This window comes from Periplaneta americana, chromosome 2 (genome assembly GCF_040183065.1).
Source record: "Periplaneta americana isolate PAMFEO1 chromosome 2, P.americana_PAMFEO1_priV1, whole genome shotgun sequence".
Classification (NCBI taxonomy): Eukaryota; Metazoa; Arthropoda; class Insecta; order Blattodea; family Blattidae; genus Periplaneta; species Periplaneta americana.
The window spans coordinates 11,289,695-11,316,165 of record NC_091118.1 but is presented as its reverse complement, the minus strand read 5'-3'; the positions used below and the strand labels follow the sequence as shown (position 1 = coordinate 11,316,165).

General features: G+C 37.8%; 1 protein-coding gene across 8 annotated transcripts in view; it reads left to right on the top strand.

The window, feature by feature from the left end:
• The window catches only part of LOC138713254 (protein D2-like), a 38,707-nt gene extending 18,028 nt beyond the window's left edge, over positions 1 to 20,679 (top strand). For 6 of the 8 annotated variants that reach the window (XM_069845230.1, XM_069845234.1, XM_069845208.1 and 3 more), the window contains exons 2-6: positions 9,848 to 9,918; positions 13,389 to 13,509; positions 16,709 to 16,846; positions 17,865 to 17,940; positions 20,293 to 20,679. In XM_069845230.1, coding sequence (XP_069701331.1) covers positions 9,859 to 9,918; positions 13,389 to 13,509; positions 16,709 to 16,846; positions 17,865 to 17,940; positions 20,293 to 20,434 — 537 coding nt within the window. In that variant the 5' untranslated portion in view covers positions 9,848 to 9,858 and the 3' untranslated portion in view covers positions 20,435 to 20,679. Of the gene's footprint in view, positions 1 to 800; positions 1,432 to 9,786; positions 9,919 to 13,388; positions 13,510 to 16,708; positions 16,847 to 17,864; positions 17,941 to 20,292 lie in introns of all 8 variants that reach the window. The other 2 variants (XM_069845226.1, XM_069845229.1) reach the window with 2 other exon arrangements.
• The last annotated feature ends 5,792 nt before the right edge of the window (positions 20,680 to 26,471 follow it).

The window sequence follows — 26,471 nt, the reverse complement described above, 5'->3', positions numbered from 1 at the left end:
ATAACTAAGGAAGAGACTAGTGAATTGCTTTGTGTGAAGTGGCATAATATGGGACAGAAACCTGGACATTACGACGAAGTGAAGAAAAGGGAATAGAAGCATTTGAAATGTGGATATGGCGAAGAATGGAACGTGTGAAATGGACAGACAGAATAAGAAGTGGAGATGTATTGGAAAGAGTGAGTGAAGAAAGAATGATGCTGAAATTGAGGAAAAGGAATTGGTTGGGTCACTGGCTAAGAAGAAACTGTCTGCTGAAGGATGCACTGAAAGGAATGGTGAACGGGAGAAGAGTTCGGGGCAAAAGAAGATTTCAGATAGACGACATTAATATATATGGATCATATGAGGAGACAAAGAGGAAGGCAGAAAGTAGGAAAGATTGGAGGAAGCTGGGTTTGCAGTGAAAGACGTGTCCTGGGGCAGAAAACTATGAATGAATTAATGTGTACTGAGACATTTTGCTTCTATTATCGTGTGCTTTCAACCGTTTCGTTTTGCGCAATCAACTTTGATACGTCCAGTATATTGCAAATAGTACATTCTTATTTTCTTTGTACTGATTTATTTTAATATGTAAATAATAGCAGAATATATTCGGAACAAAGCAAACAAATAGGTCAGGGAATCTAAAACAGACAAAAAAGTCAAAGTAAAAACTGGCCCTTTCATTTCCAGATTGCGGAAACATGTTTAATCTGTATTTAACTCGTTCGTATATCCACTCAGTTAAGAAAGACAGTTTTTATAACTTCCGGGGTTTACAGTTATCAGTCTTATATATTGTCGTTTTATTCCAGGGCGTTATTAAAAATACTGGGTGAGCAAATTATCACCCGACCGGAAAGCGTCAACATTGCTATCAGCCAGTTCTAGCATAGCACACATCAAAGTCACGGGGTCCCCGCATCACGTCAGTGTCAGTGGAAACGAAGACGAATCTACTGGGTGAACAATCCTTCGCGCGCCCGTGCTTTCACGGGTTACGGCTAGTCGGCGAAACCAGCTGCTAAGCCTCCCGTCTCCACCGCTATACAGTGTGTGTGATACAGTGTGTGAATTAAGATAATATGGCTCAGTTCAGGTATTCTATTCCCCAAAGAGTATTCATATATGATTCATACGTGCGTACAGAATCGGCTCGTACTGTAAGGCGATTATTTCAAGAGAAATTCCCTGGTGTCCAAGTTCCAAATCGAAGTTCGATTCAGAGATTGGTGAGTAAATCTCGTGAAACGGGAAGTGTTCTTGATAAGAAGCGTAGACAGCCACGTACAGTTCTCACAGAAGAAACTCTAGATAACATTGGACATGCTCTGGAAAATTCCCCTACAAAATCACTTCGACGTCTTTCTCAGCAAATGGGAATTTCCTATGGCTCTATACGAACTGCTACAAAGTTACTGAAGTTAAAACCCTTGCCTGATATGGGTGAGTAAATTACATTTACTTTAATTTTTAAGTGTTTATTAGTGTTTATTTTTAAGATCTTATTAGTAATGACACGCAATAAACTGTACGTAGGTAGATTTTTAATGTGTTTATTAGAAATAACTTTTTTAATGTTCATATTTATATAAAATGTGAAGATATTTAACTAAGCCTACTTTTAGTTTATCCCTATAGAAAAAAATTAGGCATTTAACCTAAAATCCGAGGTCTATTAATAATAATACTTTAATAAATAAAAAATTTTTCTGTAAACATCACAAAATATGTAGGTATGATGGTGAAGATCTCCCCTAAATATTTATGCAATTACATAAACATCCAATAATATGCAAATACATGCGGTATAGAAATTAGGCTGCATTTTCTCAATGGGGTAACATTGCTTAGTGCACATATTAAAATATGCATATGATTTAATAAAAAAAATTGTTACTGCATAAGTATCCTAGCTCTAGTAATAACTTGCGCGTCAAACTGTGGGTAGATTTACTGCGGACGTCCTGACATCTGTTCATCACAGTTATCGGCCAGACTCGCCCAAAACCTGGAAGCAGGCACGCGGAGGATTGTTCACCCAGTATATTCTTCTACATTATCTATGACTCTGTAGTTGTTGAAGGCAAAGCAAGGCAGGACGAAAAATCTTAATATATAAAATTGAATGTGGGTATGTGTGTGTGTGTGTGTGTGCGTGCTTTTTTTTTCTCTATACAAATCTACACGCATTGACCGATATGTGCCAAAGTTTGCACATTTAACCTTCATAACCAGGAGAAGAACATAGGCTACATTAAAATTGTGCAAATGGAAGTTAAATTAATAAAATATATAAAAAATAAAAATAAATAGATCAAATATTCACGTATTATATTAAAATGCAAAATATTCTACAGTCAATTGTTCTTTATTATTGTCTGTTATATTCAACATAGACTTTCACGAGGCCTTGGAAATTTTAACACGAAATTAAATTACATTGTTGTTACAGATCATGAAGGCTAAAACTAGATAATTCATGCAATAAGTATCTATACGCAGTCCAGGACCGTATTATGAATTCCTCGATGCAGTTTTCAGGGGCGTATTTTGCGGGCTACTGGGGCTACCGGCGGTAGCCCAAGGAAATTACAAAAGAAAAAGTTTATAATATAACATAATGTAATAATTTTGTATTATTAGTTTTACCATAGTAATTAAAATTAAAGTAATTGTTAGATATATTTTGTGTAATAATAGGGTCAGCGGTAGCCCAAACCCTTTAACCAGTATACGCCACTGGCAGTTTTGTAGACAGTGAGCAGACTGTTTTATTCAATTGAATTCTAGAATTCTTTCAAACTACAAAGATTGCTACCACATAATTTACTTAATATTGAATAGCCATAGCAGACCTACTATTGCGAAATATTGACTCACCAAAATTATGCACTAACAAGAATTTGTGTCAAAAACTCATGCGAAATGTAATATGAGTGGCAATATTAACTCGAAAAACGAAAGAAGATGATGTTTTTATCCCACGTATTGCTATTATAGCCATTCGATTTTAAGCAATTATTATAAGTTATAGTAATTTGTGATAATATTACAATATTATAATATTGCAATAATAATATAGAGCCTATTTTACTGTTACTGTTAACCCGTCTCTTATTAATAAGTTATGGTCACTAATGACTTGGCAGTTTATAGAAAAATATGATTTTCTGTTGTGGTAGTGTTCTATATTGCCTTCGTCAGGAGAGTGAATTCTGATGAGTATAGTCTCCGTTACTGCAAAACACCCTGAAATCCATGTATTTGATAGAATCCATCCGTTACAGATTGTAGTTTGGCCTTGAAGGAAATTAAATATATTGTGGGCAGAAAGGCTTAATAATGCATAATGTCGTGGTACGATAAATATTATCATCAATCACAATGTTAAATATCTTAAATATCCCTGTAGCATCAGGTCTTAATGTTGTTAAAACTCTATTCATAGGCGAGATGGAATTATTTCGATTAGTCAGTTTCTTTGGATATTAGTGGCACTTTCTTTAATATTCGTCACTAGGGAGGAGAAAACATAAGTAAATATGGTTCGTTTTGGTTTTATGTAGTTCCCTTGCCGAGGTCTCCGATAAGTCTAACAAACAGTTTATTTAGAAATAGACCAAAATTTAAAACCCGGGCAACGCCGGGTAATTTAAGCTAGTACAGAATAGTTCTGTATTCGTGTTACTAGCTTAAAATGGCGAATACATATAGTATTGAACAGTGAGTGTTTATGTACGATAATTATGTATTAAACTCGGCCCGTGAAGTTCAAAGACAATACCAGAAAACATTTCCATGCGTTAATGTTCCAAGCTGTCCAACGATCCATGACCTTATGAAGAAATCCCGGGAAATAGGAGGTGTTACAGATAAGAAACGCAGAAGACTGCATACTGTGCTCACAGAGGAGAATTTGGATGACATTGGACTTCGCTTGCAAAATTCCCCTACAATATCGATTTGTTGTCTTTCATGGGAAACGGGTATGTCTTACAGTTTTGTGCGAGTAAAGTTATTGAACTTGAGACAAAATGAAATTAACAAGGTGCAAGAACTAGGACCCGGTGACACTGTATCCAGCAATATTTTGCATACTTTGGGTGAGTATACTGGTACAGTGTGATCTAAAATTTTCACCAGACTTAGAAGATGAAAATAAACATTTCTTCAGTCACACAGAATTGAATGATTTAGTATGGGGCTTCAGTCTTATTAAGGGGGCGGTACACTTTTTGCCGGCATAATTTTACTATATTTCAACATTTTTTTTCTCAGCATCTATAAGTGCTCTGGAAACAAAAATTGTCGTACTTAATATACGCTCTCTGTACATCAGTAAATAATTTTGATGTTTTTGAAAACCCAGTAATTATTTTCTTTTGATTATGAAAATTTTTTGAGAATTTTTTTCAACCGGGCAAGGCGCACTTAATTTTTTTGTAGTCTATTTTTCACATTCCAAAGGGTACTTTAAAGGAATAGTTTAGTATTTTCTCCCCTTAATATTAGGCCTGCAGAACTCGCGATTTCAAATCAAACTAATGATTGCACAGGTTTGTAGCTGCTCTCGATGCCGAGATTTCACTGAGAGAGGCCTCACAGCACGGCCAATTCATACACAACTTCAGCGCTGTCAGAGATGCTCTGTGCTCTTCACTTTTAAGCTATATAGTGACAATTTTTTTAGATGTGCAGTAAATATAACAACATTAATCTAAGAAGCACTCTTGAACTTCTTGCTACAACTGTTTTTGTTAACATTATGTAATAGTCATAGTGACATGAAAGAAATCAAGTGTTAAACATGTTGAATTCGGTAAGTTCAGGCGTCATGGCAACCTGACGTTTGGTTTTTGTTTATCTCTGGACCTATCTATCCACATCATGGAACTGGTACTTGCATTTACTGTAGAAAATTTAGCTACATATGATAGGCAATTATACTGTGTTTTTGCAGACATGCAACTGAGCTTCCTCAACTTTTTAAGTATTTTCCAGAAGAAACTCAACACAATTATTACAGTCACAGATTGATAGTGAATCCGTTTTTAGGCAGTTTCGTTCAGCTGAATGAAATTGCAGGAAATATGAGGGAAAATCTCATTTAAAATATATACCTACTGATGGAATGTTTACATTGGACTTTTTTCGCAGAGCGTACATCACTTTTGGATCAAAAGAATGCAAAAATACCTCGAACTTGCAAACATACGTAATTCTTATTATTATTATTTTTTTTTTAATATTTGCAAACTCGTATTTATGCAAAGTAAGTTTCTAGTCTATGATCACTAGGGGCGGATGGTGATTATTGTATTTTTCACATTAGGACGATGCCTATTTATATAGAAATCCGCTCTATGTTATTATCAACGTAAAAATATAATTTCTTATATTGCATTTTTTGGAACAGAAGACTAAGTACATGATTGTTGGATGTAAAAAACAAAAAAGGGACTTGACAACAACAACCCATTTAAAAATTAATCAATATAAATTTCAGAGGGTCTCTAGTTTTGTATATCTGGGCTCCTTAATCAATGACACTAATGATATTAGTGAAGAAATTGATAGAAGAATTCAAAATGCAAATAAAGCATATTTTGGATTATTGAGGCACTTTAAGTCAAGACTTCTTACAAGGGAAACAAAATGCAATATTTATAATGTTCTGGTAAAACCTGTATTAACATATGGCAATGAAACGTGGACCCTCTCAAAGACTCATATGTCAAGATTGAGATCCTTTGAAACTAAAATTCTAAGGAAGATATATGGCCCAATATGTGATAAAGGAGAATGGCGAATAAGATACAACTTTGAACTTTACCAACTATATAAGTCCCCTGATGTGGTTACAGTCATTCAAATATCAAGATTAAGATGGGTAGGACATGTGCAAAGGATGGCAGATCATGAGATACCCAAGAAAGTTATGGGGAATAAATTTGAAGGAAAAAGGAGTGTAGGACGACCAAGACTGCGATGGATGGATGGAGTGTTAGAGGATCTAAAGAAAGTGGGAATTAAAGGATGGTGGTTGGTTGCCAGGGACAGAGATGCATGGAAGAGAGTTCTAAGGGAGGCCGAGGCTCAAATTGGGCTGTAGCGTCGATAATGATGATGATTTTGATGATGATGATGATGATGATGATATTGCATTTTTTTACGTTTTTGAAATAATAGGTCATTTTTTATATTTTTTTTCGGCATTTATTGGTCATTTTTAATACTTTGAAGAACTTTTAGATAATTTGGAATGCATTTTACTTTCTTCTTTACCGATAGGTCTGTTAAATCATTTTCTAACCAAATAGGGCAGCAGTAGCCTAATTACCTATTGAATAAGTGAATAACAGTAAAGTTTGAGTTTTATAGTTTGGAACAGACTCTAAAGTCCATCCCTCATTCCATTGAAGGCTTCACTTCACACAACGGAAGTAATATAAAATGCTTGACAGCAGCTTAGTGTAAGTGAGGGCTTTGACCGCTACTGTTTTTTGTCGGTACGAGGCTGTCTTTAGAATTTATGTTTGGAAGGGGGGAAACTTTCACTGTGTCCTGGACAGGACGTTGTGTCCTCAACATTGTTCAGAAGGGATGCCTACTGTAGTAGACAGTATTTTTACACAAAGATTGCAAGAATGCACGCTGCGCCCACAATTTGTTTTGTCATTCACACTCTTTCATCTGGAGGATCTGGTAACAAAAGTGAAGCGCGGAAGGAGGAGACGGAGAATGAAGGCACTGACATGGACCCCAATTGAAACACATTGTAAACCTTCATTAAAATCTATAGTTTTCCCTTAAAACCTTAATTTTGTTGCATGTTCTTTTCCTTTATCTGAGCTAAATTCCAGGACGTTGCCTCCTGTCTCCGAGATTTGCAGGGCAGTCATTGAAACAAGGTGACTAATTTTTAAGAAGTTGTGGTGCGAGTACGGTGAATAATATTTAAATGTCATTTTCTTTTAATTTTATGTCATTTTTCCATTAGTTTAAGGGCATTTTAATGATCATTTTAAGTAGATTTTTAGGTCATCAACATCTGCCCCCTAATGATCACCATCAAAACAAAAGCGAGAAATTTCCTTGCACTTTAAAATGATATCACTGTGTGTATGGAATGCTGAGTCCTGATTTGAGAAGCTACGTTTCGAAAAACAGGCATATTAATCGCACTAATTACACTAAAGTGTGCGGCAAAACATCCTCCCTAATTTAAAGTTTAAATAATAAACAGATGGATCAAAATAAAGAAACTTTATTAATATGAATGGTATCTTAACAGTGAGAATTTTTCATTTTTTGAATAATGCGTCTTCCGAAATTCTGCATCACTCTAACTAGCATTTCTTGAGGAATGAGACTATTTTCTTCCTGTATTGCATTTCTTAGGTCTGGCAAAGTCCTCGGCCGATGTTTGCACGCCTCAGCCTTAAGATGTCCCCATAGAAAAAAATCGCAGGATGCAAGGTCTGGTGATCGTGCTGGCCAGGGGACGTCGCCACGTGAAGAAATTAAATGTCCGGGACACATCTGTCTCAGGACTCGGAGAGAAATCTGAACTGTGTGAGAGGGGGCTCCGTCGTGCTGAAACCATACCTGGTCAATCTGCAGCGCATTGAGTCTTGGTGCCAAAAAATTGTTGATCATAAAAGTGTACCGCTGAGAGTTCACTGTCACAGTAGCACCATAGTCTTCAAAAAAGTAAGGACCAAGTATCCCGACTCTTGCAACCACACACTATACAGTAACACGGTCGTTATGTAGAGGTTTTTCATGAAGTTCACGAGGGTTCTGTCCACTCCAATATCGGAAATTTTGATGATTCACGCATCCCGATAAGTGAAAATGTGCTTCATCACAAAAGAACCACAGCATCTTCAGGCACATTTTGAAGGATGTTTGCACATGACCTCACACGATTTTCATAATCACGTTCAAACATTCTTGTAGGGATGAAATCGCAAGTCATGGTGCAAAATTCGACGCACACTCCGATCAGATAACTGAAGAGGTCTAGCGTGTTTTCGAGCAGATCTCTTTGGAGACTGCTGAAATTTTTTTTTTATTTTAGGTTATTTTACGACGCTTTATCAACAGCTTAGGTTATTTAGCGTTTGAATGAGGTGAAGGTGATAATACCGGTGAAGTGAGTCAGGGGTCCAGCACCGAAAGTTACCCAGCATTTGCTCATATTGGGTTGAGGGAAAACCCCGGAAAAAACCTCAACCAGGTAACTTGCCCCAACCGGGATTCGAGTGTGGACGAGACTGTTGAAATGAACGCCTTACTGCGTGAATGTTTTCTGGAGTTCGAACGCTGCGCGGCCTTCCTCCTCCCTTTTTAATCATGTCACCACTTGCTCTAAAGTTTGATACCCACAAGTTAATGCTTTTCCGATCTGGAACTGCCCCACGAGGGAGAATCTGAAAGCGTCTCTGAAAAGCACGCTGGGCAGCGACAACGGAATTACCACTTACCAGAAACGATACCACAGCGTAAGCACGTTCTTTACCCGTCCACGGCATAGTTGGCATTCGTTACAGATTGCAATTTGCACTAATTGAATGTCAATTCCGTGTATTCAATGTCCTATTCAATTCTTGTTGTTTTACGCATGTCATTTGATATCGCTATGGCAACGCATGTAAACCTAAATTTCCTACTGTTTAGATACCATCATCATCATCATCATCCTGCACGAATTAGGCCTCTGTAGACCTGTTTCGGCCCCATCTAGCATTCTTCTTAAAGGTCTTCTGGTCGACGATGTCCTCTAGGTTTATATTGCATCATAATTTTTGGGATTCTTGAATTTTCCATTCTTCTTACATGATCTAGCCAATTTAATTTGTATCTGCTGATTTTTTCTTCTACTTACTCTACTTATAATTGTTCTAAAATTTCTTCATTCCTTTTTCGGTCTAAAAGAGTATATCCTGCTGTCCTGAAAAATTTCATTTCCGTTGCTTTGATTCTGTTCATGTCTTTTTTCTTTAATGTCCAAATCTCGCTTCCGTATAAAAGGGAGGGTAATGCTAGTGTATTATATTTTTATTCTTGTAGATTTTTGTACTAATTTAGCTTTTAATGTATTGTTTATTATTCCTAGAATTTGTGTAAATTTGGTAATTTTCTTGTTCACATCTTTTTCATTTTGATAAGTATTTCACAACCCAGATAATTGAAATTTTGAAAAGTAATGGCATTTTTAGGACAAGACCCAGACCAAGTAAGATAATACACAATAACCAATGTTTAGATACCATCCGTATTAATACAGATTCCTTATTTTGATACATCTGTTTTTAAAATAGGGACAATGTTTTGCCGCACCCTTTATATAACTAGTAAACATTTTTTTATTCTTATGTTTAACGTTGTTTATGTTTCTAAATCCAAAATAAATGTATGTTACTAAGAAACTTCTTGACTTACTTTATAAATCATCTTGTGACCCCTCTGAACTCATTATACGATCCCCCTAGGGGTCGCGATCTCCACTTTGGGAATCACTGACTTAAACTAAACTAAAAATTGATGTACATCTGTAAACAAACTGAAAGTAATAAAAAATCGCATAAAGAAATTAAAAGAAGGGATGACTATAAATACATCCATAACACACAACTGCAGATGATTACAAGATATTACATAAGTTGTTATCTGGATACTAGACTTTAACCTGTTCTATAATTTTTGCCCTGCTGATAAGTGTAATTGTATTTGTTTACATTAGAGAATGCTGACAAGTTGAACAATTAATTCAAGTTGTCTTATCTGAATAAGGTTTGCACCATGATAACGAGAAGGCCTGTACTGAGCATCTTGTCTCGTCTACTGTCCACAGTTACGAGAACGATGGAAAAGCACGGAGTGGTTCCTGATGTCATCGACACTGCACCTGGCTCAAAGCTCGAGGTAAGAATAAACACACTACTCTACTCTTGACATAGTTTCTTTAGACAATATTCGCATATGATTGTGCTATAGGATTATTTACTTTTGTCAGTCTGCAGAAAACTATTAACTAGATTATGTAGTTTTGCATAAATTGGGATTTGAAAATAAATAATAAGAAAACGAAAGTGCTAATATGCAAAGAGGGAAGTTACAGAGTAAAAAAAGAAAGATAGTTTCTTTCTAAATAATATTGAGGTTAATTGTGGGTATAAATTTGCATATTTAGATGTACTACTAAGATTTCTTTCAAATCATCCGTCCTCAAGTGAGATTGACCACTGGGATCCGGAATTAACAAACATAAAAGATAAAGGGAAATGAAACGAGCAAAATAATGATTCGATTTGTACGTTAAAATAAAAATTTAAGTGTTAACATATAGATGATAGTGTAGAATTTGAAGAGAGGCCTTCAGAATTTCCATTACGATCTTCTGAACCTCATAAAAGGAAATTTTGAAGGATTTAAGGATATTATATGTCAATTTTGGTAAACAACCCCTCGCTCCAAATAGTAAGCCAGTAACATCCCAGTTGTAAAGCGAAATGCCATATTTTTCACTGAGGTATGGAAGACAAGGTACATATTTAGCTCGCTTGTCATCATTTATCTGCAGTGCTTGATTCGTGTCTCATTCAAAGCAAATCGTAGGATCTAAGACCATCGCTTTCTGGGTTCTTCTATTGATGGCAATTATATCGACTCTTCTATGAGAATCATCTTCAGACACACAATGAATCTCCTCATGTACTTCCCATCCTCTGTTTCTTAGCAGGTTGGCAATTGCTGTATGGGCACGATGGTGTCTGTTGTTACGCAGTAGCTCTAGTAGCAGTAGTATGCAGTAGATAATAAACATACAGGAAAATCACAATACATGCAGTAAACTGACTATTTTTCCATATAGTCACCACCACGGTTCGGCATTTGTCCCATTGTACCACTTTGGAGATGCTGCTGTTGTAGAATTTGGCCGGTTGAGCGCAGAACTATCGTCAGACAGCAGTATTCGCGTCGTCGTCGGAAATGAACCTCTGACCTGCCAGGAACTTCTTCAGTGGACTGAACACAATGTAATCACTGGGGGCGAGATCTGGAAGAAATGCCATACAACGCCATCAGTCGGGAAGTTGATGCTCACTGTCTTCTGGGATCACCAAGGACCACTCCTGTAGGATTTCATGCCACGAGGTGACACCATCAACGCGGACAGATATTGTGGACACTCGCACGTCTGAGAGCTGCCATCAGGAAAAAGCGCCAGGGGATTCTCTTGGACAGTGTGGTTCTCCTCCATGACAGTGCCAGGCCTCATATGGCAAACAGGACTGCCACCCAACTGCAGTCATTCGGATGGGAGATTATGGAGCAACACTGTACAGTCCAGACCTCGCCCCCAAGTGTCTGGTCCACTGAAGAAGTTCTGACAAGCCAGAGGTTCATTTCCGATGACGACGTGAAGACCGCTGTGCGGCGGTGGTTCCGTGCTTGACCAGTTGAATTCTGCAACAATGACATCTCCAACCAAGTGGTGCGATGGGACAAATGCCTGAACCGTGGTGGTGACTATGTGGAAAAATAGTCAAAGGTACTTATGTATTTTGATTTTCCTTATGTTTATTATTGTGGCTGAAAAAAAATAAGGGCAAAGATTTTCTGATTCGCCGACATAGTAAGGGTGATCGGAAAGAACAAAATGAGAATGCCTTAAATGAAGGCAATGCAGTGCTGACAGTTATCGATAAATGTTTGATTAAAAGTGACAGTGAATTCACACAATCCCTGTAATTGCGTGAAATGTTTAAGCTCGTGTTTGGATGTTATCAGTGACGATTCCTCCATGAAGGTTATGACGATCCTACTGTTTAATTTCGTGCTTCAGAGGATAGAAAACATTTTAATTACAGATTTTATTTTTAATGCATCCCGATGTAATAATTTTCTTCAAACTTTCACTTTCTGTTGTGAGTTGTCGCCACTGCACATCTCAGACCTTAGGAATACTTTCTGAGGAACCATCCAAATATCTTACAGCAAACGGTTTTTTCTAGCAGTGAAGTTACGGACAGGGGTGATTGCGGAGGGCGGGGTATGGCTTGACTTTAACTGCGTTTGAGGACATGACCGTATATTCTAATACTACGACCCTTCTTTCTGGGTGGCGGTGTGGAAACCCTGTCAGGCACCCTTGTAGCGTCCTTAAATGCAGTTCATTGGTCATTTTAAAAGAATAGAATAAACGAAATTAATTGCGCATGCTCTGTTATTATTATTATTATTATTATTATTATTATTATTATTATTATTATTATTATTATTATTATTATTATTTTCTGTCTTGGTCATCAGTCATATCCTACAAACAAAAAATATCACGAGTTGCCACTGGATGGGATCATGTTCCTACTCGCAATAGTTAACGAATAAGAGGGTGTTAAACATTTGGAAAAAAACTTTTTTTCTGAGAAAATTATGAATATTCCACCAATATGGTACTAGACTTTTTTTATTACATACGAGGCGTGTTCTTAAAGTAAGTTCCATTTTCAATTATAGCTGTCGCATTGCTGCAATCGTTATTTTGCGCATGCGTGTTTTCTTCTTCAATCTTCAGACAAGCTGTGCATGCAGTTTCAGAGCTTCAGTCCGTGTGTGGTTAGTTGTGATCAGTTGAAATGTTTAAAGTGATCGAGCACCCCGCCAACTGTGAGATGCGCTCTGTTATCCGTTTTTTGAATGCGAGAAACATCAAACCAGCTGACATTCATCATCAACTTTGTGAGGTGTTTGGTGATGATGCCATTAGTGATGGAATGGTCAGGAGATGGGTTAGAAAGTTCAACAAGGGCCGCATCTCTGTGCATGACGAGCAGCGTACTGGTCGGCCATCTTTGATCAATGACAATTTGGTGCGTGCTGTCGATGAAAAATTCATGAGGACAGGAGGTTCACAATTTCTTCGCTTTCCTTGAATTTTCCACAAATGTTGCGGAGTGGTTCGCATCACAGGCGGGTGAATTCTACAATGAGGGGATAGAAAGACTTGTGCCACGACTCGATAAATGCCTCAATAATGGTGGAGATTATGTTGAGAAGTAATTGAAGTGTGGGGAATACAATGCTACAAAAATGGTTTGTAAATATTTTCCCGTTTACTTTCTACACCCTTTTGGAACTTACTTTAAGAACACGCCTCGTACAACATGAGCTGTTTGCTCTGAAAATCTGCAGGGTTATTTCGCTTCCATCCTGTATGAATAGATTAATTTTGTAATTATTTCGCATTTATCACTCTTATGAAAAGTTGCCATCTTGTGTTATGATCATTCCTAGTGAAGAAGTGGGAGCACTAAGCAGTTCATTTGTTTGTCAGAGCCGTAGGTAGATTTGTGGCACTATGTATTTGTGAAGTCGAGGAATTGTTTCAGGTGACATATGGATCTTTAAGTGTAGATGACGGCAATGAACTGACCCCCACCCAGGTGAAAGACATTCCTACAGTGAACTGGAATGCTGAAGACGGATCTCTGTACTTACTCTGCATGACAGGTACTGAGCATAGTGTATCTCTGTTTTTAAATTGTCTATGAACAACACATCAGCAACCCCGGTCCATAAATCTGTATGCTATTGCCAATAGATGCTTTTATGGTCTTAGAAGACATACGAAATCTCAAATTATATTTACGAATACAAGAATTATGATGTATAAAATTCTTATAAGGTCTGTATTATCTTACGCATCTGAGACTTGGCCATTGTCGAAGTCAGATGCGACATTATTATGTACATTTGAAAGAAAGATTCTTAGGCAAATCTTTGGACCAGTTAGAGAAAACGGAACATGGAGAAGAAGATATAATTTCGAACTGTACAGATTATATAATGAGCCGGACATTGTTAAATTCATAAAAATAAGATTGGATTGGCCTGGGCATGTTGTGAGAATGCAAGATGATAGGGTTGCGAAGAGAGTTTTTAAATTTATTCCGATGGAAAGAAGGGAGGTTGGAAGACCGAGATTGAGATGGGAAGACTGTGTGATGGGTGACATCAAGACTTTGGGTGTTAGAAATTGGAGAAGTTTGGCATTGGATAGGGAGGAATGGCGAAAACTTCTGAAGAAGGCCAGGGCCCATGAAGGGCTGTCGTGCCATTGATGATGATGATGATGATGATGATGATGATTGCCAGTAATTTCAGTCAGTGTTATCAAACATTTGTTATGCAATTGAAGTGTTTCAGAGAACAGTATACTGTTTTTATACATCTGAAATCTGATTAGTGTAATATACAAACTGTGTCATGACGTCACTGTTGTTGGGTCACCGATTTGAAGCGAGTTTCAGCTTATATGTCAGAGAAGTTGCCTATTATTTAAGGCGTTCTTCAATCCGAACTTGAGAACGTGTACGGTATAACTTGAACGTCGTAGCAACAGGTGGCGGTCTGTACGGTCTGTGTGCTACCATAACCTCTTTCGAACTGTGTTTTGCACTGGCAAGTCGTACGCAGGGTATTTGTTATCATCGATTGTGTACGGTAACATTCCACAACACAAATCAAATGCTACTTGTCCATGTTGACCGTCGAAGTTAATGTGAACAAATACGTAAGTAATCGTCTTAACCCTCTCCCCATATCTCGACAGTACGTATTTCCAAACAGTTCACATTCCTGCCACTACCGGCGTTACCGTACGTATCGGTACGTACTCTTCAGAATGAACGCCGTACTTGCTAGGCAACTTCTCTGCCTCATAGGTTATACACCTCTGCGGAAGTGTAGGAAGATTGAATTCTCTAGGCTCATCGGCTAGCCACATGACGGCATACAGCGAGCCATGACACACTTTGAACTGAACACCCAGTATTACTAGTCAGTGATGTATGCAGGGGAGAGAGAAAGGAATTGGCGACCCTATCCAATATCTTCTGGATTAGTTGCCTAATGAGTGATGCCTTATTAGTGTCACGAGGTTCAGACCTGTCTTCAGACAGTTGACTATACAACAAACAAAACTCTTAACATGTCTCAAATACAGTGCATTCATTCTAATTCGTTAGTAATAAACAGCAATTATTATTATTATTATTATTATTATTATTATTATTATTATTATTATTATTATTATTACTATTGTAGAGAGATAGACTACCAAATTTAATTTCAGAATGTCAACCTACAGAGAAATGGAGCCAATGTCGTCTGCTTAGAGAATTCTACAGATAAATCTAAGGTTCTTTGTGGAAAAAAAATAGTACCAGACAAAATTTGTACCACTGATCAGATATTAAAAAGAATAAATGAATCCAGTTATCTTGGTTATAAAATATTATTTATGGCAGAATCAGATACACCAGAAAAATGTTTAAATTTAATAAATCTATGGGTATCATTAACAACATTACGAAACCATCATTAGTCCAAAGACATACACGCTTCCACCTCTATAAAACCTTGGAGAGACCTGTTCTATGTTATGGCAGTGAGGCTTGGATTCCTAGGAGACGTGATGTAAATCGGGTTATTGCCAGTGAAATGAAATTCATGCGTCATACAGCACATTGTATGGAATGGGACAGGATTGTCTTGAACGAGCTCCAAATGATACCTGTTCTGGATTACATACATCAATATCAAAGCAGTTGGCTCCAACATGTAAATCAAATGTCAAACAACAGAATACCAAAAGCAATTGTGAATTATAATCCAACAAGAAAAGTCATTGGGACGTCCTCAAAAATGATGGAAAATAAAACTTTGGTAGATTGTAACAATTCTTCAAAGGACTACAACCTGATGATGATGTTTTTATATGGTGGGTATGGTTGTTATTATCATGGTCTAAAATGTAACCTGGATATTTGGGATGTTGATCATTGAAATTTATGTTTTGGTGTATATATGTATAACTTCTTGGTTATAGTGAAGCTGGTCCCTGATGGGTATTAGTGCAATGATAATATCAACATTCATTGAACAGAATAAAATAACAGAGTGGAAGAAAAATGAAAAAGTGTAATTGTGGAGATTCAGAGAGGGCTCCTCACACGTTATTATTCACTTAACAGTGCTGACTTCGGGCAAATGAAGTCCAACTCGTAAATAGTCATGAAATCTAATGATAAAGGGCCATTCACAATGAAAATTAAACATAACTATAACTTAAACACAGAAGTTTGCGGCCAGGCTACCAAATGGGATCATTCACAATGATTGACATAAACACTGACATTAACATTACCGTAAGACGTTAACATGAAAGTTTGCAAACTCCAAACTTTCATGCTTATGCTTACATGATTTGCAAACAGAACACAGTCGTGGAGCGTTGAAGTATACGACAGAATATGAGGAAATGGCGTCGTTGTTATGTTTCCATGGTTACCAAATATGTTTGCTGTTATGTTTATGTTCCCATCGTGAATGATGGTATGACTTCTTGATTTTACCGTAACGTTTATATTCTTAAGTTAACACTTACGTTATGTTTAATTTTCATTGTGAATGAGGCTTAACATTGTTTCTTGCAGCTTCTGTTCAGGGGAAGGGAATTAAGGACTATTTACGCCTATAACCTAGATGTGTTCGAGGGTATTCCTTGAACCTTGCAGGTTTTATTCAAATATAGTGTTTTAGGTTGTTGTACCCATACGCACACTGATATTTCTGATACACATTTATCACTTCTTTTCTAGAAGAGTTAACTGTTTTTCTAACTTCTGAAATCTTTCCTGCATTGCAGATCCTGATGCTCCAAGCCGCAAGGATCCAAAATTCAGAGAATGGCATCACTGGCTGGTAGGGAATATTCCAGGCAAAAATGTCTCCCAGGGTGAGAACCTCTCTGAGTACGTGGGTTCAGGACCTCCAAAAGGCACAGGTAAGTTTCTTTTATTTGTCTTCTCCTCCATAAATTCCTGTGACTCCACTATCCATTCCTATGGTGTATTGAAGTGGTAAGGGAAAATGGGGGCAGGTACTTGACTTTTCGTCATTCACTGAGTCATCCCCATCTATGAGTGACACACCAAAGTTGTGATTCTTTAAACTGCCATGGACATTGCACTTGATGCATCATGGAAGGCAAACTGCTAAAGCCTTCAGCGTATTCCGAATCTCACCGGACTGGTGGACAACAATGACGTTACGCTGCAGCGAATTAGGAACAAAACCGCTGGAGGGATTGATGGCTGTCATGGCGACTGTATAAGTTGTTGTCTGTGCTACACTTGCAAAATTTTGCGAAATTTCCGTACTGCCATCTCGTTCAAAGAAAAGAGAGCATAAACAATTTATTTCTTGAACCGGTAGTAATAACTGGTCCGTTGACATGTTCGCTCATAAGCCATTAACATATTGTTTTTACGTTGTGCTCATTACAAACAATACAGCAGAACACACCGCCATGACACAACAGTGCACGATGTTATTCGTCTGCTAATTCCCACCCTATACAAGAACCAATCAGATTCACTGATGGCGGCTGATGCAGACTGCCACCAGCTCTGCAAGCTGATGGCACCAGTGCGACACCGGTGGAGCATCAATGACGTCGTTGGTGGTATTCGGAACACCGTGATGCCATCGGATTGCTCACCGGTGAGATTCGGAATACGCTCCTTGTGTAGTCATCAGAAGCATATTTATCACAAACTTCATCTGACAAAGATCAGCCAGCTCTTCTTGTTTTGCTGAGAAAACAGTGGAAGAAGTTCGTAGTCCTCAGCAGTTCTTGAACCCATGACTCTTGGAGCAAAGAAGAAATGTTTAAAAAAGGATTATTTGAAGTAGTCACATAAGAAATGTATAAGCACAAAACTCTTAAGCATTTTTCAGAATTACATTTCTTTGTAACAAGGATTAAACTAAAACAGAATAGATGTTTGTAACTTTTCCAGGACTCCATCGCTATGTCTTCCTGGTGTACAAGCAGCCTGGGAAAATCACATTTGATGAGCCCCGTCTTACCAACAGGTAATTTTGTTCTTATAAGTTAAGATGCCAAATACAAGGACGAATTGAAAAGTCTTTGTCCCTATTATTTTTCACCTCCAATAATAAACATACAGGGAAATCAATATACAGGCAGTGTTCTAAGTACCGTTGACTATTTTTCCACATAGTCACTGCTATGGTTCAGGCATTTGTCCCGTCGGACCGCTAGGTTAGAGATGCCACTGTTGTAGAACTTGGCCTGTCGAGTGCAGAACCACTGCTGACAGCGGTCTTCACGCCGTCATCGGAAATGAACCTCTGGTCTGCAGGAACTTCTTCAGTGGACCCACTGGGGGCGAGATCTCTGAACTGTGTGGTGGATGCTCCATGATCTCCTATCTGAATGACTGCAGCGATCCTTTTACAACGCAACATCTCCAAACTAGTGGTGTGAGGGTACAAATGCCTGAACTGCGGTGAAGACTAGGTGTAAAATAATCAAAGGTACATAGAACACTGCTTGTATTTTGATTTCCCTGTATATTTTATTATTCTGGCTGAAGAAAAATAGTAGCAATCGGATTTGCCCTTGTATTAGGATCGGTTTGTTGAACTAGTTGCTGTTTGACTGTCTAGCATCGCATCTATGAATTATACTAGCTGTGGCATGTTCAGTCACTGAGGCTTGTTGTTGACATTCGAACACACAACCAAATACCAGCAGCTCTGAGTAAAGATAGGTTCACAATATAATCTCAAGGACGTGAATCAAAGCTGAACATCACTGCACTAGACCTTGAACAAGAAATTCGTTTGTAATGATTAGGGACCGTATTTTTATGTAATTACATATTATATTCCTTTCAACCTAACTGTATATAAATAACAAATCTTTGCTAATCTTGTAATTACCATTAATATATTACAATTTGATACTACATATTTTTACAAATTTACCCCACATTACATATTACGGCTTGATGTTACATAAATCTACATATTTAGGGGTTTTATTCATTTTTACTTCTATAAAGGGGGGGGGGACTTCTTCTGGGGAAGTTTACAATTTGAAATACACAGATTTAAAAAAACATTTTTACCTACCCAAGAAAGATATATTTCGGAACGAAACATAACGTCCTTAGTTCCAGGAGTAATAGAGGCACTCACCCCATACCGCCCACTGTAAATATGAGTGAACAAAAGGCAACCTTTCTCATACAACTACCTTGTATTGTAAAAATCACTCAGAAAGGAGCGTTGACTTCATGTGGTGGAGTGGGACGAGGACGACAAGATTTGTCTCGAACTATAATTATTCTGCACACGTCTTAACAAGCCGTTCCCGTGCAATTTGCAACCTTACCCACCCTCTTCCTAATCCTTCCAGGGAAAACCCGTGTCAAGTCTGACATGAGACTTTCAGGTTATTGCTTGACATTTTTTATTTTAAATTTAATACGGAAATGGGATTTTCCGAGCAATTAGGAAGTATGGTTCTCGGCTGGAATAATTCTACCCTTCTGAATGAGACAGGAATGTCACTTTCTAAACAACAGTTTGTAAATGCCTATAGTTTGAGGTTTTAGCAGGTACTTTCTTTCTTACAGAAAGCAGCTAAAATGCATGTGTCCCACATCTCCTCTTATTTTCTCCTAATCCAGTAAAGCGAAACAATGCTTGCAGTACTGTTGTGTCATTCATTTCACTCAGTTCTCTAGTTTTAGTACTTTTAGTATAAAGTGCAAGTGAGTTTATCTACTGCTTTTAACTAACTAAAATGGTCCCTGTATCTTCAACCCTAACGACAAAAATAAAATCATGGATTGCAATGGACGATGCTTTCACTACAGATGGAAAAATAGTAATGTGTCAAGTGTGCGGTAAAAAAGTCGGGTGCTCTATGAAATCACAACTGGAGAGTCTTATCTATCCTGTACCTGCCAGATATTGATATTAAATATTTTCATGATTTTACATACTTTGGTACATGTTCAGCTTATTTTTCTTATATAAATATGTACATATTTCACACCTTGATATTACATAAAAATCCGGTTCCTAGTAATGATATTGTAAACACTTCCTTCTGTGCTTATTAGTATCTCTGCCCGCCTACTCTTTTTCCCTGAGATGGCAAGTAGAATACTACTGTACACAACACTGCACCTTGTCCCATACCTTCCTCAAGCTTCACTAGAGATGTCAGAAGTCGATTCTTTCATTGCAGTAGCACTCATATTCCTCAATGTGACTTGCAGGTAGATCAAAAAATTTTTAGTTTTAATTTGTAATCTCACCATAACGAAAATAATTACAATTATTCTGAAGTTGTTTATACTGTCATTTCACTCTATTCTTTTTCGTCATTGCAATCTTCCTTTCTTCCAGGTCTGGTGACAACCGAGGTAAATTTTCCATCAGGAAATTCGCTAAGAAGTACAACCTGGGGGATCCCATTGCTGGCAACCTGTACCAGGCACAGTGGGACGACTATGTGCCGAAGCTGTACGAACAGCTGAGCGGCAAATAGAATCTTCATGCTCAAGGAATTGGCAACTCGGGTTTCATGGAACCTCTGCATAAAAAGAGTTTGTATTGTTGGGTTTCTGAGAATGCTCACTTATGCCACGCGACTGATCTATTGTTTCTTATTATTCCTGTGTTACATTCAAACATGTTACCTTTGATATAGCCCGATTTTTTTCTTGTATATAAACTGCATTGCAAATGCACATGTAAACAGACATATCCTGTACAATAAAGGCTGCAATTGTATATGTCTTTTAATTATCATTATGCCTGATTATTTAACCTTGATGTATCCACAACTTTTTTCTGATTACAGGAAGAATGAAGAGAAATTGTCATACTGCAAAAATTCGATTCCGAAATTCTTACAGACACATTTTTCCACCATCTCTGATAAATACTGGATTTGGACTTGGCGGCTCTCTTTGTGTAGACAATTTATGCTAGATTACTGAACTAATTTTGTTTACTATGTGTTTAATGTGGCGTCGTGGTCTAAGGCATCCCGCCTAGGACTCGCGTTACAGAATGCGCGCTGGTTCGAGTCCTCATGGGGGAAGAAATTTTCTCATGAAATTTCGGCCAGTGTATGGGACCGGTGCCCACCCAGCATCATTCTGCACTTGGGGAGCTACGATAGGTAGCGAAATCCGGTTGCGAATACCAGCTATAACAATTGGGGGGATCATCGTGCTAACCACACGATACCTTCATTCTGGTTGGATGATCATCCACCTCTGCTTCGGCATGTGGGCGTGAGGCCAGCAGCCGGCTGGTCGGTCCAGGCCCTTCATGGGCTGTAGCGCCACGGATTATTTATGTGTTTAATACTCATTCATCCATAGCTGTGTTTTGCCCAAGGACAGGTTCTTCACTGCAAACCCAGCATTCTCCGATTTTCCCTCTTTTCTGTTGTTCTTTTAGTCTCTGTATATGATCCATATATGATTTTCTTTTTAGTAGGTTATTTTACGGCCCTTTATCAACATCTCAGGTTATTTAGCATGTGAATGAGATGAAGTTGATAGTACCGGTGAAATGAGTCCAGAGTCCAGCACCGAAAGTTACCCAGCATTTGCTCATATTGGGTTGAGGGAAAACCCCGGAAAAAGACCTCAGCCTGGTAACTTGCCCCAACTGGGAATCGAACCCGGGCCACCTGGTTTCGTGGCCAGACGCGCTAACCGTTACTCATATATGTTAATGTTGTCTATCATCTGATATCTTCTTCTGTCCCGAACTTTTTTCCCGTTTACCATTCCTTTCAGTGCATCTTTCAGTAGGCAGTTTCTTCTCAGCCAGTGACCCAACCAATTCCTTTTCCTCTTCCTGATCAGTTTCAGCATTATTCTTTCTTCACCCACTCTTTCCAACACAGCTTCATTTCTTATTCTGTCTGTCCATTTCACACGTTCCATTCTTCTCCATATCCACATTTCAAATGCTTCAATTCGCTTCTCTTCACTTCGTCGAAATGTCCATTGTTTCTACCCCAAACAATGCCACACTTCACACAAAGCACTTCACTAGTCTCTTCCTTAATATTTTACCAGAGATCCGCAGAAGATGCTCCTTTTTCTATTAAAGCTTCCTTTGCCATTGCTATCCTCCTTTTGACTTCCTGGCAGCAGCTCATGTTACTGCTTATAGTACACCCCAAGTATTTGAAGCTGTCCATTTGCTCTAATGCCTCATTTAGAATTCGCAAGTTTACCTTTATATATGTTCCTATAACCATGGTCTTCGTCTTGTTTGCATTTATCTTCATCCCATACTACTCACAGCTGTAATTTAGCTCGAGTAGCATATCCCTTAGTATCATCTTTTTTGCTAATGACTCCATATCATCATAAAATCTTACGCACTGTATTCTTCCTCCTACTATTACCCTTCCCATGTTCCGAAAACAGTTCTTCACTAAATTCTCAAAGTAGACGTTGAACAGGGTACGTAATAAAGAAAATCCTTGTATTCTCTCCAAATTCCACTTCCCTCTGGTGTATTGAGTGTATTGTAGAATTCAATTTATTTCAGGAATGTTGCATTGCACAAGATGCGGCTTAACAAGCAGTGATTGTGAACAATTTCAATATGAAGGACAAGAACTAGATTCTTGAAGCATATTGGAAGAGAGGAAATATGGCAACAATGTTGTCATGATAAACATTCAGTAGGCCATCCTCAAGTCATCAGGCCATTTCCATGATACAGTAAAACTTCATTTATATGTTTTTGTTTTGTAGGGGTCTAAAGAAAAAAGAAAGTATACCTGAAATAGCATTCTCTTGAAGAATGCAATAACTTTGCTCTTTGCTACATTAGTAGTTGTTACAAAAATGTAACATTGTAAAATTCCTTTACAAATGGCTTTTAAGGAACCCGGAGGTTCATTGCTGCCCTCACATAAGCCCACCATTGGTCCCTATCCTGTGCAAGATTAATCCAGTCTCTATCATCATATCCCACCTCCCTCAAATACATTTTAATATTATCCTCCCATCTACGTCTCGGCCTCCCCAAAGGTCTTTTTCCCTCCGGCCTTCCAACTAACACTCTATATGCATTTCTGGATTCACCCATACATGCTACATGACCTGCCCATCTCAAACGTCTGGATTTAATGTTCCTAATTATGTCAGGTGAAGAATACAATGCATACAGTTCTGCGTTGTGTAACTTTCTCCTTCCTTGCGCAACTTCATCCCTTGTAGCTCCAAATATTTTCCTAAACACCTTATTCTGGAACACCCTTAACCCCTGTTGCTCTCTCAAAGTGAGAGTGCAAGTTTCACAACCATACAGAACAACCGGTAATATAACTGTTTTATAAATTCTAACTTTCAGATTTTTTTACAGCAGACTGGATGATGATAAAAGCTTCTCAACCGAATAATAATAGGCATTTCCCATATTTATTCTGTGTTTAATTTCCTTCCGATTGTCATTTATATTTGGTACTGTTGCTCCAAGATATTTGAATTTTTCCTAGTGTTGTCAATTGTTCAAAATATTCAACGGATTAATGATTTGAATTTAATCGAGTTTTGATCGATTTGAAAAATGTTCTAATATACTGTAATACACAATTATTGTTAAATTTAATTTGTGTTTGATGATAAGCATAAGCATAAGATGTAGTATATATGTATCGTATTACAAAATAATACTATTTTAATTATTTACTAATTATTTATTGTGTAGACTTATAATTTATTGTGGCAATTTCTCCAGGGATTTTTGAGAGACAAAAAAGTGTGAAGACTTGCCTAGTTAACACTGCGTCATTCATGATTTTAAACATGTGAGTGCATTCACATGTTCCGAATTAAGTGCCGCTTTACATTTACTAACAATGTTTCCTCCATCAGAAAGCACGAAAGAACTTTTTTCTGTCGAGCACTTCTCCACATTCGATTTAAATCTAAACATGTCACCGAGTTTACCTCTCAAATTCTTATATGACATAATGGAGTTTTCACTTGCTTCACAGTTACAAAGTAATGGTACTATTGTTCATTGAAATAAGTAATTTCTGAGACATGAATATTGTCTGAATTTTTAGTCTGAGTTTGCATTAAGAAAATAATAATTAATATCAAGTACGACTGATTAATTTTAATCGACTCGATTGCTCAATTAAATATTGTTGCTCGATTAATCTAAGAACAGAAATTGATTGATTAAATCACACAACGCTAATTTTTCCATCTCTTCAAAGGATAAATTTCCAGTTTTTATATTTCCATTTCGTACAATGTTTTGGTCACGGGATATAATCATATACTTCGTCTTTTCGGAATTTACTTCCTAACCTATCTGTTTACTGGCTTCAAGTAAAATTCCCATGTTCTGAGCCCTAATAGTTTGTGAATTTTCTCCTAATATATTCACGTTATCTGCATAGACAAGCAGCTGATGTAACCGGTTCAATTCCAAACCCTCTCTGTTATCCTGGACTTTCCTAGTGGCATATTGCAAAATTCCTTTGCAGAACACAAAGTTTCATTTGTTCGGATCATATTTCTGCACATGTAAAGAACAAAGCTGAAATTCTTTCAATCATTTATTATCATAATACACTGCTTTCTTAAATTCACTGGGCATATTGGGAATTAAATCAATGGCTTTCCCAAAACACGCTTCGAAACGTTTCATATAAAACAGTTTTTTTATCCCGAAAAAGGAAGCAAAATTGTACTAAACTTTGTTTGAAATATCTCAAAAACCCCCTGAAATTAATGATAATAAATAGTTCAGAGGAAATGTGGAGGGACTATGCCACGCGATATACCCTATGTCTTCTCCCTAAAAGAAATTGTGCCTCCCACCAAACAAAAACTAAAATGACGCCCTGGGCGAGTTCCTCGAGGGTGATGGCCCCTAGCAGTGACTTCCTCAGAGATACGTGCCCTCTTATTCCAATATAGTCTACGTCTATGCCGAGCCATAGACGCGGTAATCAGTATATCAAATCTGCGTGTTCAAGACTGCGATCCACTGTTAATATTTTACAGTCTGTTGTAGGAAATAAGTAGATCGTAAGGGCAGTGTGTTAGACATCGTTCTTAAAATCCCTTGAAAGAACAATTGAACTTTTTCCACAGAATGACGCTAGTGTGAATATCTGCGTGGTCAAAAGAGTGGCAAATAGCCTAAGTCAAAAATAAACAGCGAAATGGGGGCACTGGTGACCTATTTTTATACTTTCCCCGAAAGCAATTACGAAGCTGGTCAGCAGTAGTTCCAAAACTTCCGCATGATAGCGGTAACGTTAAGGACCAGCTGGTCATTAGTAGTTCCCACACTTCCGTAAGAGCGCTATTGTAGCGAAAGCTGTCTGCATCCAAAGCATCTTTTACACGATCATAATTTTTCACAAGCTGGCGCGTATGTAGTCGTTTTAATTGTTTGCACAAACTTCGTAGGTTTTAGCAAAGTGAATACAAGAAGAACTATGGGGAGACAAGGAGAAGGAGGGAAAGAAACGGGATCAAGAGGCATACAGTATAACGAGAACAAGAGGAAAACAAAGAGAACTAGGGAGAAACAAGGAGAATACTAGATGAGCAATGTAAATACAAAGACAACAAGAAGGGAAGGCATGGATAACAAGGTGAATAGAAGAACTATGGAGAGACAAGGAGAACAAGGGAATAGAAGAAGGACGGAGAACAAGGGGTATACAAGACGAGCAATGTAAATACAAGGAGAACAAGTGGAAGACAAGAAGAAGGGAAGGCAAGGATAACAAGGTGAATAGAAGAACTATGGAGAAACAAGGGGAATAGAAGAAGGACGGAGAACAAGGAGAATACAAGATGAGCAATGTGAATACAAGGAGAACAAGTGGAAGACAAGGATAACAAGGTGAATAGAAGAAATGGAGAGACAAAGAGAACAAGGGAATGGAAGAGGAAGGAGAACAAGGAGAATACAAGATTAGCAATGTGAATACAAGGAGAACAAGTGGAAGACAAGGATAACAAGGTGAATAGAAGAAATGGAGAGACAAAGAGAACAAGGGAATGGAAGAGGAAGGAGAACAAGGAGAATACAAGATTAGCAATGTGAATACAAGGAGAACAAGTGGAAGACAAGGATAACAAGGTGAATAGAAGAAATGGAGAGACAAAGAGAACAAGGGAATGGAAGAGGAAGGAGAACAAGGAGAATACAAGATTAGCAATGTGAATACAAGGAGAACAAGTGGAAGACAAGGATAACAAGGTGAATAGAAGAAATGGAGAGACAAAGAGAACAAGGGAATGGAAGAGGAAGGAGAACAAGGAGAATACAAGATTAGCAATGTGAATACAAGGCGAACAAGTGGAAGACAAGGATAACAAGGTGAATAGAAGAAAAGGAGAGACAAAGAGAACAAAGGAATGGAAGAGGAAGGAAAACAAGGAGAATACAAGATTAGCAATGTGAATACAAGGAGAACAAGAAGGAGGAAAGGCATGGGTAACAAGGTGAATAGAAGAAATGGAGAGACAAAGAGAACAAGGGAATGGAAGAAGGAAGGAGAACAAGGAGAA